Source organism: Myotis daubentonii, chromosome 3 (assembly GCF_963259705.1).
Source record: "Myotis daubentonii chromosome 3, mMyoDau2.1, whole genome shotgun sequence".
NCBI lineage: Eukaryota > Metazoa > Chordata > Mammalia > Chiroptera > Vespertilionidae > Myotis > Myotis daubentonii.
Genome location: NC_081842.1, coordinates 165494376 through 165509537, shown reverse-complemented (window position 1 = coordinate 165509537; position 15162 = coordinate 165494376). Strand labels below are relative to the sequence as shown.

General features: G+C 37.6%; 1 protein-coding gene across 1 annotated transcript in view; it reads right to left on the bottom strand.

Moving 5' to 3' along the window:
• ERICH3 (glutamate rich 3) overlaps positions 1-15162 on the bottom strand; it is a 99649-nt gene that overhangs the window by 15188 nt on the left and 69299 nt on the right. Inside the window, exons 11-12 of the mRNA XM_059689171.1 lie at positions 13519-13755; positions 4441-4884 (exon numbers count right to left, since the gene is read on the bottom strand). Of these exons, the coding sequence (XP_059545154.1) occupies positions 4441-4884; positions 13519-13755 (681 nt within the window). The remainder of the gene's footprint in view (positions 1-4440; positions 4885-13518; positions 13756-15162) is intronic.

Sequence of the window (15162 nt, the reverse complement as noted above, 5' to 3'; positions counted from 1 at the left end):
AATATCTACCTCTTGGACTTCATAACACAAAAATTTTATCCCTATGTGGAAGGTGGGCCATAGAACAAATATATCAGTTCTTGCACAGAAAGTAAAATATTTTTCAGAAAAGTTTTAAAGTTATAAAAAAAAGGCAATACAAATAATTAACATGTTTAGTAAATAAGAATAAAGTACAATTATGTGTGTTGATATGAAAAATACCCAAGAAACAGTTTAAGTGAAAAAATCAAGCTATAAAACAAAATGTATCTGTATATAAAAATAACATATATGATTACATAAAAACATAAAAATGCTTAGGATATAAAGTTAGAATAAAAAGTATACATTTGATAAAAAATACTAGAGGCCCGGTGCACAAAATTTTGTGCACGGGGGGTCTGGGGGGAGCCTTCAGCCCGGCCTGTGCCCTCTCACAGTCTGGGACCCCTCAGGGGATGACCACCTGCTGGTTTGAGTCCACTCCCCTGGGGATTGGGCCTAAGCTGGCAATCAGACATCCATCTGGCAGCCCGGGAGCCCTTGGGGGATGTCCACTTGCCAGCGGGGAGCAGACCTAAGCTGCAGTCGGACATCCTTAGTGGTGCTGAGGAGGCGGGAGAGGCTCCCACCACCACAGCTGTACTGACAGCCATCACCCTGGCTTGTGGCTGAGCAGAGCTCCCCCTGTGGGAGCACACTGACCACCAGAGGGCAGCTCCTGCATTGAGCATCTGACCACTGGTGGTCAGTGTGTGTCATAGTGATCAATCATTCCCAGTCGTTCTGCTGTTAGGGTCAGTTTGCATATTACCCTTTTACTATATAGGAATAGAGGCCTGGTGCATGGGTGGGGGCCTGCTGGTTTGCCCTGAAGGGTGTCCCAGATCAGGGTTGGGGTCTCGCTGGGGTGGCTGGCCAGTCTGGGTGAGGGGCTGATGGCTGTTTGCAGCTGGTAACACCCCCTTCAGAGTGGGGGTCCCCACAGGGGTGCCTGGCCAGTCTGGGTAAAGGGCTAAGGGCCATTTTCAGTCTGGCCACACCCCCTTTAGGGTGGGGGTCCCGCTGGGGTGCCTGGCCAGCCTGGGTGAGGGGCTGATGGCTGTTTGCAGCTGCTCAAACCCCTTCAGGGTGGGGGGTCTCCACTGGGGTGCTTGGCCAACCTGGGTGAGGGGCTGATGGCTGTCTGCAGCTGGTCACACCCCCTTCAGGGTGGGGGTCCCCACTGGGGTGCCTGGTCAGTCTGGGTGAAGGGCTGAGGGCCATTTTCAGCCTGGCCAAGCCTCCCCAGCAACAGAAGCTCCCAGCCTCTCCTTTTTTCTTTTTTTTCCTGGGATTTATTTACCTTCTATAATTTAAACTTTGTAGCTTGGGGCCAGGGCTTGGCTTCCTCCATCGCCAGAGGCAACCCAAGTCTCCAGCTCCGTGGCCACTGCTGGCTGAAAGCAGGTTTCTGGGTTTGTTTAGCTTCTATAATTGCAACATTGTTGCTTAGACTGGAGCTCAGAGCTGAGCCACGACAGTCAGGGAACCTTGGCTTCCTCCATCACTGGAGCAAGCAAACCTCCTGCTCACTTCAGCTGCATGGCTGCCGTCCGCCATCTTGGTTGGGTTAATTTGTATATCCTGCTGATTAGCCAATGGGAAGCATAGCGGAGGTATGGTTAATTACCATGCTTGTCTATTATTAGGTAAGATGACAACATAACTTTGTAAACCCTAAGTTTAGAAATAAAAAGCCTGACCAAATGTTAAAAGTGAGTTTTTGTGTGATAAGTTTATGGGTAATTTTTTTAAAACTACCTTTCCCTATTTTCTAAATGTTTCTAAGCTATTCATGAAAAATAAATACTGATAAAGGGACTCAGTACATATATTAGAGCTTAAGAAAGATTGTCACAAAACTTTCAATCTAGTCTGAACCTTAATAAAAAGATAATAAAATGTTTCAAATTATAGATGTTATCAATTTAAGAACACAGAGTTCCCATCATATTTGAGAAAAATAATAAGTGTACACACATACACTTCACAAATCCAGAAAAAAAGAAAACCCACCCTATTCCACGTGACATAATCCTATCAGTGTTTCTGCTATTCTATCCATTGCCCAAATACAGCCTATATGTGTGCATCTTACTTTACAAAAAAAAAAAAAATGTTTACTTTTATCAATCCAGGTAAAGAATCTAGTTAACTGAAGTGGAAATAAAAATAATAATGTCAATGTTACTACTGAATTTTAGTATCTCTACCTTTTTGGACCAGCAGCTTGCCAAATTGTACACATTTTCTTGATTCTATATTATATATACCTGAATTGAACAATGAAATCCAAGATCAAAGATTTGAATTACTTTATAAAAGTTTTAAATATCTATAATAATAAAAGCATAATATGCTAATTAGACTGGACAGCTGAACGACCTTCCAGACAAAGCCAGGGCTGCGAGGGCCAAGCCCCTTGCATGAATTTCGTGCACTGGGTCTCTAGTATTTTAATAAGAATTCTAGCTCATCTATGGCAAAATCCTCTTGACAATGTTGGAGATACTTGTGTTATAATCCTAGGGCAGAGGTTGGCAAACCTTTTCTGTAAAGGTTCAGAGAGTGAATTCTTAGGGCTTTGTGGGCCACAGGGTCTCTGTTGCAACCACTTCACTTTGCCCTGGTAGTGCAAAAGCTGCCATGGGGAATATGTAACTGAATGAGCATGGCTCTTTTCCAATAAAACTTACAGTATTTGTAACACTGACATTTGAATTTAATATAATTTTCACATTACAACGTATTTTTCTTCTTTTGAATTTTCCCCAACCATTAAAAAATAAAATTAGCTCAAAGGCAATACAGAAGGAAAGGCACTAGGCAAGATTTGGCTCATGGGCTGAAGGTTGTACACTGTTCATTCTGGAGTTTATTTTTTAACTTCTTTGAAGGTTCTATCTTCTGCTGTGTCCCACTGTCTTGGATGCTTTTATCCTCCTCTATTTCACCTTCAAGATCATATTTAACCTTTAAAGGTTTCCTCAACAGGTCCTTCACAAAACCTTTGGTGTCTTTAACCAAATGGGACTTCTCTCCCTTTGAAATCCCATAGCATTCGTACCTTCTCTGGTTTTACATATGGCTACTGAGCTTTGTCTAGTTACTGGTGTGCCCAGCCTTCCTTTCAACGTTTTATGGGGGAATGCTCTCTTACACATGTCTTATTGACGATGGTGCCCTGTACATAATAGCAGGTCAATAATAACGGTTGGAGTGAACAATGACCTCGTCAATTCCTAGATGTAGGCCCCCATGGTTTGATAACAGCTTTTAAGGTTCTAAAAGAAATATGGACATGAAAAGTGTTTATAACTTTTAAGACAAAGATGGGTTTTTAGTAATATTTAAATGTGAAGACAAATTCTATCTTGGAATCAAGTAGAATGCCCACCAGGTTGGCTAAGGAGAGAGATGAGCGAGAGCACAGGGAAAGGATCGATCGAGATGCGAGTTACAGGGCACAGGGTGCTTGCTACAGGAGAGCTAAATGTCTGGCAGGCAGTATCGGACTGTTCACAGGACATAACTCAGTTTTTTTCACTGTCTTCCTAAAGTTGAGAAAAGTAGCAGACCTTTCATGTGTCTAAGGTACTGGGACCTGATTGTTCTGCAATATTCCCCCTCTTCCCTGTCAAATGGAACTTTCTTACACACCCAGGAACCCCTTGAGCCATCAAGTTACTAAGCTTCAGAGAAGAACTCAAAGTGAAGTTTGGAGGTTTCTATGAAATGTTTGTATTTTTTATCTAAATCTAAACATGTTTATTGAACAGATATAATAGGATATTTTTTGAAACTGGAACAGCTCTGCTTAAATTCAAATCCTAGGAATGTTTATTTGCCTTATATCCTTACAAATTTACCTCCTCTAGCTATGATTTTGTCATCTGTAAAAAAATAAAAAAAATTAAAAAAAAGATGATAATGGGACCTAACTTACCATGATTGAGCTGTTGTGAGGATTAGATTAGTTAATATATGCAAGTGCTTAGAACTGATACATAGTAAGCACCCATCAATGTTAGCTATGGATGTCTATGCATGTGTATATAGCTAAAGACACATAGCATTGCTGGCATTAACCTCTAAAATGCCACACACACACCCTTGTCTTCAAGACACCTGCTGGGTTTTATTTGATTCTTGAGATAGAATTACCATAGGAAGACATTTACAGAAAATAGGAAACAGGCTATATAAGAATTATCAAGTTATTTTTTAAATGCAATAGAAGGAAAACAGCAAGCTGAAAATACATGTATGATTATGTGACAAAGAGAGAAATAGGACACAATCCAATCCCCCTGGCATTATCACAAGAGTATTTCCCAAGCGTTGGCAGAATGCAGTGACCAAAATCAACTTCCATGCATGGGGACAATGGCAGGCCAACTCAATGGCCATACTTACCACCTCTCTCCACCCTACAGAGACCTGCCTTTTTGTCCTTCCCCTTAGCAGTGCTTCCTTTCCAAAGCTTATTCCTGTAATTTTTCTTTTCTTCCTTGGAAACATGTTCCCGGGACTTCTCAGATAAGCCCTCTGCAATCACTTGGGTTCTATTTTCTGTTTCTTCTTCAAGAACTTTCTCCAAGCTTTCCTCTCTTGGCAGAGTCTTGATCTCAACATCTGCTTTTATGATTTTTTGATCTTCAATTTCTAAGGAATTCTCAGTAGGAAGGTGTGATTTTCCTGGCTCATCATTTTCACTCAACTCCTGAGAAGATGAACTTCTGACACTTTCGTCTGCACTGTCTTCAGCATGCGCTTCCCTGTCCTCCAGGACAGACTCATCTTCACTGCAGCTAGAGTAGGGGTGACTTCTGCACGAGGAGGACGACGCCGTTTTTATGTCTACAAAAGTAAAATGGTGGGTGTCATTGTTTTTATAAAGTAATTGATTTAACTATGGGAATTATGTTAATAACCAATCTTACTAAAATTAGTTAATATAGTTTAGTAGATTTGATGCCCTTTCCCTATATGTTCTACATAGTTGCCATGATTTCAAAAAACAAAACACCTGTGTAATCTGTGAGTCTATAGTAGTTTTCAGCAGGAAATCACATTTAACTAAAAATTAATGTATTTTTTAGAATGTCATTTTATTGGAAAACCTTTGTAAGTATATTTTGTCATAGAAAAAACAATAAATTTTTGAAATGATGCGTGTGTGTGTGTGTGTGTGTGTGTGTGTGTGTGTAGAAGATGTATTATTTCAGGTTCCCCAGAAGCAAATGCTGAGATGAGGATTCATGGATAAGTGATGTATCAAGGTTATGAATGTTCCAGGAGAAACTCTTACAGGTGTGGGGGAACAGGACAGGGAATGGAAGAAGTCAATCAAAAGAGCTATTTCAAGAAACATTTGAACAGTCTTATCTCACAGGGACCTCCGAACTCTAAATTATAGTAGCATTTTTCCTCCTTCGAAGGAGGAGTTGGATTTCATACTCTGGTCTAGTTCACCCCAGGGGTGTGTAAGTTCCTTGGCACTCCTAGGTTCTTTGCCTCAAGATGAAACAACTCCAGTTGCCCATGGCTATCCTATGAAGAGGGCAGAGGGTGCAGAAGCTGGGGATAGGCACACTGAATCTTTAAAAGAGATTCTAGGAGATCCAGGCAGTATCTTTATGTGTTACTACAGATATGCAATCTAAAGACTTAACATAACCAAACATTAGTTTAGTAATTACTACCCCAAAAAACTTTAAAAAAAAATCTCCAAGAAAGTGACATACACACTGAATCTTAGTCAGGATGATGAACAGCCTAACCTCCAAGTCACGGCATAAGCTGCTGAGGATCAGAGAAATACAAACTTGTTTTTAATTTTTAACCAATATATATGTTTATAATTGTTTTTAATAGAATATATTTTCAAATGTAGTATCCTACACTTGCAGGTTGCCTAGCTTTCTTATTTTCTCTTTTCTGTGTGCTCCTTACTCTTTTTTCTGTCTCTTTTACTTTTGCTTGGCAGCTACACAGATGGCTGTAGCAGTTGATGCAGAGTTTAAGGGAAGAATTACCTGTCTTCACTCTTATTCTTTTCCCTCAGTCCCGCCAGCCCCAACAGCTTCCATGACAGGTCTTAGCATTTTAAGTATAGTCTCAGAGACATATCAGAGTTTCCACAAAGATTCGAGAGACGCTGCACAGCAGTAAATAACAAACTCTGGAAAGCCTTTAAGCAACAGAATCCCTTAAGTACAATTCCATTTATTCTTATCTCCCAACTACCTTGACAGGTACCAGATGACCACAGTTTGTCAAAGGAACCACATACTTTAGCTTCTTATTCTTTATCTCCACTTTATGAAATCAGGATATGCTGTTTTTCCTATTAGTTCAAAAACTTTAGAGATGATGACCACCACCCACCCACCCCCAAGCATCTCAAATTTGTTTTGTTTTCAATAAAAAACAACTCCAGTTGACTAGTGGTTTGGTCAATGGCATTCATTAATTGCACAACAAGCTAGGGCACAAGGTCATACTTGTTCCAAACTTCCAAAAATATTCATGTCTACCACCTCAATAGTGTCATGATGAGTCCCACTTTGGCTCTGAGCGTTGTTCACTAATAAATAAATAAAAAGAGTGCTTCTCTATATTTCTTTAGTAGCTTCTGTTAATCGTTTGATTTCCAAAGGCTAAAACACACTCTGGTTCCATTTTGAGTCAGTCCTTTGGAGAATGAATGGCCTCAAAGTGGTGAGGGTGGCTGACCTCCCATATAAACTCATTTCAGCTTTTGCATTTCTCTAACCTCACCATATAATTTTGCTTCACTCTCATTCTTTACTCTCATTTTCATATAGACACTGGGGCAAGACTTGGCATATAAAAAAATGCTCAAAATGTGCTAGAGCCATGGAATTGGATTTTTCAACACTAATTTTATTTATTTTCTTAGAAATAAAGCAAGTTTTATATAAAGGAACTTTGAGGGTATATGTGTGAATGTTTTTGTCATTAACAGGGAAAAAGTAATCTCAGGGGCATGTTGGAAATCAGTGCAGCCTCCCACCCAATTCCATTTGTCTCTCCAGTGTTCGCTCCAGGTATTGATGCTGAAAGCATCTGCTCTTAGTCTTCATGGTAAAAAAAAAAAATGATGTGCACGTGTTGCCTGAGACCTTGGCTAAAGCCAGCAAGTGTGGTGCCCTGTTCCAAGACCTAAGCAGGATCTCTGACCTCTCTCTCTACCTTCAGTCAGTCACTAAATCCTTCACTGTCCTCCCTTTTCATGTCATTGATAACTATTGATAACTTTCTTCTTCTGCATCACCACTATTTTACACAGCATGAGACAGAAAAATTTAGATCACCCAGTGACATACCATTTATCCAAACTCAGTGGACTCAGTACTCTTCTGAACTCTAATATGAATTATGTATCTCTTTCCCATTCCTTAGTCTAAAGGATTGACTAAGCAAAACCTACATAAATTCTGCTCCTATTTTCTTCAAATTAACTATGACACATGAATTTATATTTATACTGTTACTTGTATTAATACTACTATGTTGATTATATTTATACCTATAAAAATCTGTTTATATTAGATACTGTGTTTCAGTCAATATTTTCATGTACAATAATGCTAATTAGACAAGTGCTTTGCATTCAGTATTGTCAAATGAATATAGGCTTAATGAATACATAAATAGAAATCATGAAATTTCATCTATGAACAGTAACTAGTTATTAGTATTATGGGAGAGCATATAGCTTCATACTGATCATTCATTACTCAATTCATCAATGAGAAATATATACATTACTTTGTAAGAATAAATATTTACAGGTAAATGTAGACATAGCAGGAAGGAAAGAAAAAGAAAAAAAAAGCCTAAAAGTTCCTTCATCTTTACCTCTAATTTCACTTTATAAACGTTAAAACAAACACTTAAAATACTGAGAATATAATAAAATCATGTGTCACATTGTGCTACTGCCTAAGTCTTTTTACATTTATCCATTAATCTAGCCAAACAGCCTGGCATTCCATAAGGTTTTATTGGGTGCCTGGGCAGTGCCTTTGCTTTGAATATCAAAGCTATAAAAAAAATACTTCATGGAAAGTATTTTATGTAAACTAAAAGATGCTGCTGCATTTGAATATTTACCATGACTTCCTACTTTGACAACTGAAAAGTAAATATAGATTATGTGGGGGGAGGCACAGGACTTGGTGGGAGAGTCTGTAAGGAGGATTCTCTGCAAGGTCAGAGGCCTCTGGGAGACCTTGCCGAAGGCAGCAGCCCCTGCCTTGACTTTTCCAAACAAGTCAGATCCCCAGTTATTTTACTGGAATCTTTATGTTTAAACTCCAAAACATCCTTGCTTAAAGGATGCATATGTTTTCTGAAAGATGCTTACCTTGCTGATAGTATTTAATAGTTAATTTTAGTTCAAGCTGTTGTTACAGTAAAAGCCCAAGAAGGCAGGTGAATGAGGCTACTTGGTGGCTACAGCCAAGTAGTCCCTTAGCCTCTCTTTCACAGAAACATGTGTCAGAGTAATCATTCATCCATCGTTCAGGGTCTGCTGGTCAGTCTTGGCAATTAAGGAATTCTTACCATTAAGAAAAATTAAAGTTTGACTAATCATGCAAAAATCACACATATAGACTTTGACCAAAAGGTCTCCTACAATCTTCCCTTAATATTTTCTGGCCCAACCAGCAGACAAGTTACACTGAAGTGCACAGAGTGTAGTTTCATAGCATGTATAATATCATACTGAGGAGCAGCCTTCCCTCATATGCATCTCTTCAAGCCCATAGGCCAAGAAATGAAGAGAAAGATCCTTGAAGTCTGTAAGTCAAATAAACAGAATATTTTTATGACTCTGGGATTTTAAATTTCTATACGGCCTATTTGTTCAACAGACTGGAAAATAGCACAAGGGAAATGTTATCTTTTTTATTAATAAAGATATTTGCTTTAATTTTTAAGTTCTTCTCTTTGTATTCTAGGAATGAACACTGTCTCCCCACTCCCCACTCCCTTCTCACATCTTTCTCATAAGGAACTACTTAGTCTTTAGCTGTTACTCATAGGCACTATCATCTAAACTGTCCATAAAAGGATGAACATATATTCTCAGTATCATGACACTGTCCCCTCAACCTTACAACATTCATTACGACAATATATTTTCATTTGGCGAATTAGCAGCTGGGGTTGCCAACACAAATGCAGAGAAAGGTAAGCTGTCCTTCTTTATAAACGATGGGAAGTCTCACACATCATTCCTAAAGCAGGGTCTTCTCTGAGTCAGCTCTCAGTCCCTAGCACTCTATCACTCACACCCTGTTCAGCATGGTGTATTCATCAAGGCCGGCGGTGCAATTGTTAGCTGGCAGTTTAAATGGGGCCAACTTGTCACAAGAGTGACAGCCTGGGCAATTGTTTGCCCTCTGGGAACAGGTGCAGGCAGGTTCAAATGAAACACATCCAAATACTAAGAGCAAGATTCTTAATCATGTCAATAAAAGGGATGTACTGGTGTCTGGGATTCAGTGGTCACAATATGCCTCTTACGCTTTTGAAGATGAAGTGCTGTCTGGCTTTTCAGGAGAGTGTTCCAAGGAATCTATCATGACATTATCATTTTTAATACATGCTACTTGTTTGATGAATGAAATCTGTAATTCTGATATTCCACACACTAAAAGGCATGCTTTTAAATAACATAGGGTCAGGTTATCAAAACAAAGAGATAGAAAAATAAACAAGCCTGACAGTGGAAGAAAGAAAGATTAACAAACACTTTATTTCATAATAATGTCAAAGTTTTGATGTAAATACCAAAGATACAAAGAAGCTCTAAAAGTATAGCTTAATAATATCATTATTGAAAATTAAGACAAAATTGTTGGCCAATAAAACTATTGGCTCTTGCCTGACCAGCTTGGATCAGTGGATAGAGCGTCGGCCTGCGGACTGAAGGGTACCGGGTTTGATTCTGGTCAGGGGCGTGAACCTTGGTTGTGGGCACATCCCCAGTGGGGAGTGTGCAGGAGGCAGCTGATCGATGTTTCTCTCTCATCGATGTTTCTAACTCTCTGTCCCTCTCCCTTCTTCTCTGTAGAAAATCAATAAAATATATTTTTAAAATTATTGGCTCTTAAATTCCTCAACACTTATGGACTAGATTTTATACATTCTAATAGCTCTCACTACATATCTATTTAAAATATTCTACATTCTATATCTATATAATGCAGCAAAGTTTATAAAAATTTTTTCAATAAAATTCTAATAATAATCATATAGCATAAATGTAACTAGATTTTATGACACTAACAAAAGTACCTTAGTGTTCTCGGTGTTAAAAATATTAATTGTACTTGTTTAATATTTACAAAAGATCTTTTAGGAAATCACCTCTGTGAGCAATAACAAAGATAATATCTTAGCTTCTATAGGGTAATTAACTTAGATGTTATCAGTTCCTATAATTTGTGTGTTCTGAACTGGTATAATTACCTTGAGCAAAATTTAACACAAAAAAACACCCATAAATATAAACCAAACTACTGAATGATAGAGTCTCATAAAGTAAAGACCTCAGTGAAGGCTGATGAAGTAGAAATGTGTCAGAGGAGGAGGGGGGTGAGCTGGAACTGAGCAAAAGGCCTGGGAATTGATTGGGAAGCCTATCCAGGGAGGAGAAACATGAGCTTGGGTAAAATTTAAAAAACCTCCATTTCTATTTCCTCTGTTTAAAAATAAAACAAAACTAAAAAGAAACAAAAACAGAGACTAGAGAACAGGATTTTTTAAAGCTCAAGATAAATGCCTCTAAAATGTTTATTCTTAAGGCAATATAATCCTTTTATTGAGGGGATTTGCTTTAATTTCATATAAGCGGAGGTTTTCTTATTTGGAGAAACATTATGTTTGTATTTTCCAAAATTCAGGCTCTGCAGTTGGTAATGTGAGTTCTGGCTGTGAGAGTTACTTAATCTCACCATTTCTAAGTTTATTTGTAAAATAGAGATAAAAAGAAAGTACCTGCTTATTGTTGGAGGTAAATCAGATAATTCATTGAAAATATTTAGCACAGTGCTTAGCACAAAATATAATCTTAATAAACAATAACTATAGAATGCCTTTCTAAACACAGAATTTCAATTATTTATATATAAGCAATATTCAGCGTTAAAGCTTACATATCATTGTCATTTATTACATGTCTACATGACTTAAGTTTTCCCTCCAAGGAAGATCCAAGTATTGCCTACACCCTCAGTTTGAACATAAAAAGAAAATTACTGTTAGAAAAAAATCTATCTGATTCAAGAAATCAAGCTGATTATGTAGCACAAAAATATCAGATGACCACATATTAAATAAATGTACCGAATCTTTATGAAACCAACACTTGCTAATTTCCCACCATTATTGAAGAAATTACAAAATTGAGTCCTGTATTTTGAACCAGTTATATCTACATGCAAACACAGTTTCAATCCTTTTCCAGGTTCAAGTCATTTGTATAGTTTCTTTAAAATTTGATTCAGGTGACTCCACTTTTCCATAGAATTCTTTAACTTTCTCTATTTCAGATAGGACTATATACATAAACCCAATATTGACATTTGAATTGAGAAAATAACTTATATTAGGCACATGTAGAAACTTAAAATGTAAGTAGTAAGAGAATTTATAGAAAAGGTCTACTTTAAGACTTTATAAAAAAATATTTCAATGTTTGACCATTAATCTTGACTGGTTCTTTCAACTGTAATGAAAATTAGAGTAAATTTTGTTTTCAAGTTTACTGATAGGTAACACCATTCTAAATGTTTACATTATGTCTTACTCTTTACTTTGACTGTCAGAAAGTTTAGGATTAAATTTTTGGTTCAAGCATAGTCATGATTTCATCTATTGTTCCTAGTAAAATTATCTTCTTTTTAACTCTAACTTCTGTTCTTTATCATCTTGTATATGTGTGCATGGAATTTTAGAATAGGCTTACTTGAGTTTTTTCTTAAAGAGAGCAGAACTATAAATATTTGCTTGGGTGATTGCTTGATTACTTAAATTACTCTTATTTTATATTATCCTAATATAGTCCTTAAATTCAAACTTTTGAGATTTTATTAGAACAAATTTTGAGAGGTGAAAACAATGAAGAAAGTGAAGAGTAACTCAAAAATTCATCATAATATGACCTCATTCTCTAGTCTAAAGTAAATGGGTTCCTTCTTTGATTGGACATAACTTCCATGAATTCAAATCTTTAAAAAGGTCTTAAAAATTTAAGATATTCTCATATGATGAGGGTTTCTTTCTCTAATGGAAAGATCTGTGTTTTCCCTGAGACCATTTCGAGTTATTTTAGGCTTGAAGATTGTGTGGAGGCCACTTTTGCCAAGAGATAATCTTTTCATGAAACTAATACGCCATTATCATGTGTCCAAAGTAAATTGAGAAAAAAAAAAAATGACCCTAAGACAGGAATCTTCAACTTTTTCTTTAATTGAGTATAAGCTACTGTTCATTTTTCCAGAGCCATAAAATGGTGTGTGTGCCTGTGTGTGTGTTGTATAAGGGGGGATAGTTTAGGATTAAAAAAAATAATTTTTTAAGTAAACAGCAGATGTGTCACTATAACTTTTCCCTGACATCCAGCTAAAAAAATCTTAGCAAACTAAGGAAAGAAGGATTAAAGAGTCACTCCATAATTTGGATATTTACAGAAGACTGATTGATCAGCACCCTCTGGTTGGGGAAACATGCTCTAAACATTCCTTTAAAAGAAGATTATCTCATCTATAATAATAATAGAGGACTATGCAACTTGTCCAGGACAACTGTCACACCATCACAATAACAGTAAAGACCAAACAGCAGGCTGCGTGGGGCGACAAGGCTGGCGGGGGTGGGGAGGGGTGGCAGTTAGGGGCGACCAGGCCGGCAGAGGAGGGAAGTTGGGGGCAGCCAGGCTGGCAGGGGGGGGACAGTATGGGGCAACCAGGCCAGTGGGTGGGGGCAGTTGGGGGCAACCAGGCAAGCAGAGGGGGCAGTTAGGGACAATCAGGCCAGCAGGCAGAGGCAGTTAGGGGTGATCAGGCTGGCAGGCAAGTGAGCAGTTAGGAGCCAGTGGTCCTGGATTGTGAGAGGGATGTCCGAGGAGTCCGAGATTGGAGAAGGTGCAGGCTGGGCTGAGAGGACTCCCCCTACGCATGAATTTCATGCACCAGGCCTCTAGTCTATAATAATAAAAGTGTAATATGCTAATTAGACCAAACATCCTTCTGGACGACCTTCTGGACAAAGCTGGGGCTGCGAGGGAAGCCTGCGTCCTGAGTGCCAGAGGGAAGCTGGTGCCGGCAGCCAGGGGAAGGAAGGCCTACTCTTGCGCAAATATCATGCATTGGGCCTCTAGTTAAACATAAAGAAGAAAATTGGAATGCACACTTGTTCAACAGTCCATGTCATATGATAAACTAAATGACTTGCCTTGTTTATCTTCTTCCAATTCACTATCAGAGCATCCATCACTCTCATCTTTCACACTGTCATCAGCATCTGGTGCCTTCTGTGACGAGGTTTCACTGTCCTTTTCAGGGTCTAAATTATCTTTTTCATCATCTGATGGTGACTTTGACATTTCATTCATTTGATCATCAGCCTGTCCTTCTTTATTAGCGTTCTCATCTTGTTTCTCCTCGTCTACTTCAAAATCTTCTTCATATTCTGAGGAAAAAAAATTATCCACTGTGAAAATGAAAATAGAATCCCTAACACTTAACCAAATTCACTTTAATGAGAACTATGATTCGATTATCTTCTTTTCTTGGGGTCTTTCTTCACTTCTATTTCACATAATTAGTGAACATGGAAAACTAACAGTGAATGATCAAAGATTGCAATCAGTTACATATAGAGGAGCACAAAAGAAATGAGGCTCCAAATGACATGCCTGAAACCTAATAAGAGTTCATTTACAAAAGCACATCATCTAACAATAACCAAAATGGACAAGAGAAGAACTTGATAGAAAACAATAAATTAGAAATAAATTAAAAAATGAAGAGAATAGGATCATAATAATGAAAGTTAATTTGCAGATCCAGTGAGGTCATATTTCATATAAAAATGTTCAAAATATTTGGATATCAAGTTAATGAATAGTGAAGTGGGAAAATGTAATTAATCAAGTCCAAAGGCCCTAAGAAGTAACACTGTGAAAAGCACATTTTTTGAGAACCAAATGGACCTCAAGAAAAGGCATTATGAAGAATTCTATACCTAGGCCAGGACTGCAATCATATGCATTATTCATTCCTACAATCAATTAAATAATTATATTCCAAGGGTAAAAATTTGTATAGAATAGAATATTACTGTCACAGCCACTAATTTGCTTCATTCCCTGCAGAGGTGCAACAAGTCTGCAGCAGAAAAAAGAAAATTGTCACATCATATGAACTCCAGCTGTCCCTTGTGGTTAGAAATGTTCACCTTTCATATTTAATTGTTCCCCTTTTTCTTTCACTAAAAACTAACAATCTTGGAGTGACAACATGCTGAGGATAGAGAGCAAAAGGATTTCATGAAAAATCAATTAAGCAAATAAACAATTATCTTTAAGATGAAAATTACAGGGAAAGTAAAGGTTTCCCTATTTTGAATTTTTAGTTATTAGTTATTCCAGTGGTGGGGGCCTCTCAGGTAAATACATGCGAGCTATCCACCCTGTCCAATGAAAGAAACTTAATTTAGAAATGCAAGCCCTATGTGTATTAAAAAAAAAAAACCCTGTCAATGCAGAGAATGTATAAAGGAGATGTAAGAGGAAAAGTGAAATCAGAAACTTAAATAAAAGCAACGAGAATTCATCACAAGATTATTTTCATGAAAGAGATTTAATATGAAGAACATTAAGTGAGAATTATTATCAGTAAGAATTATAAAGTACACAAGAAGATGAAGAATTTGGTTTATATTGCACGAAGCAAACAGGAAATAGAATAAAAACAAATGAATCTTTTGATTTAAATTTTCAGACCAAGTAATAGAATAATTCTTCACTGGGCCCAGTTAGCTATCAATCAATAAGCCTTTATATTGGAAGATAAAAGATATTACAGTAACACAACA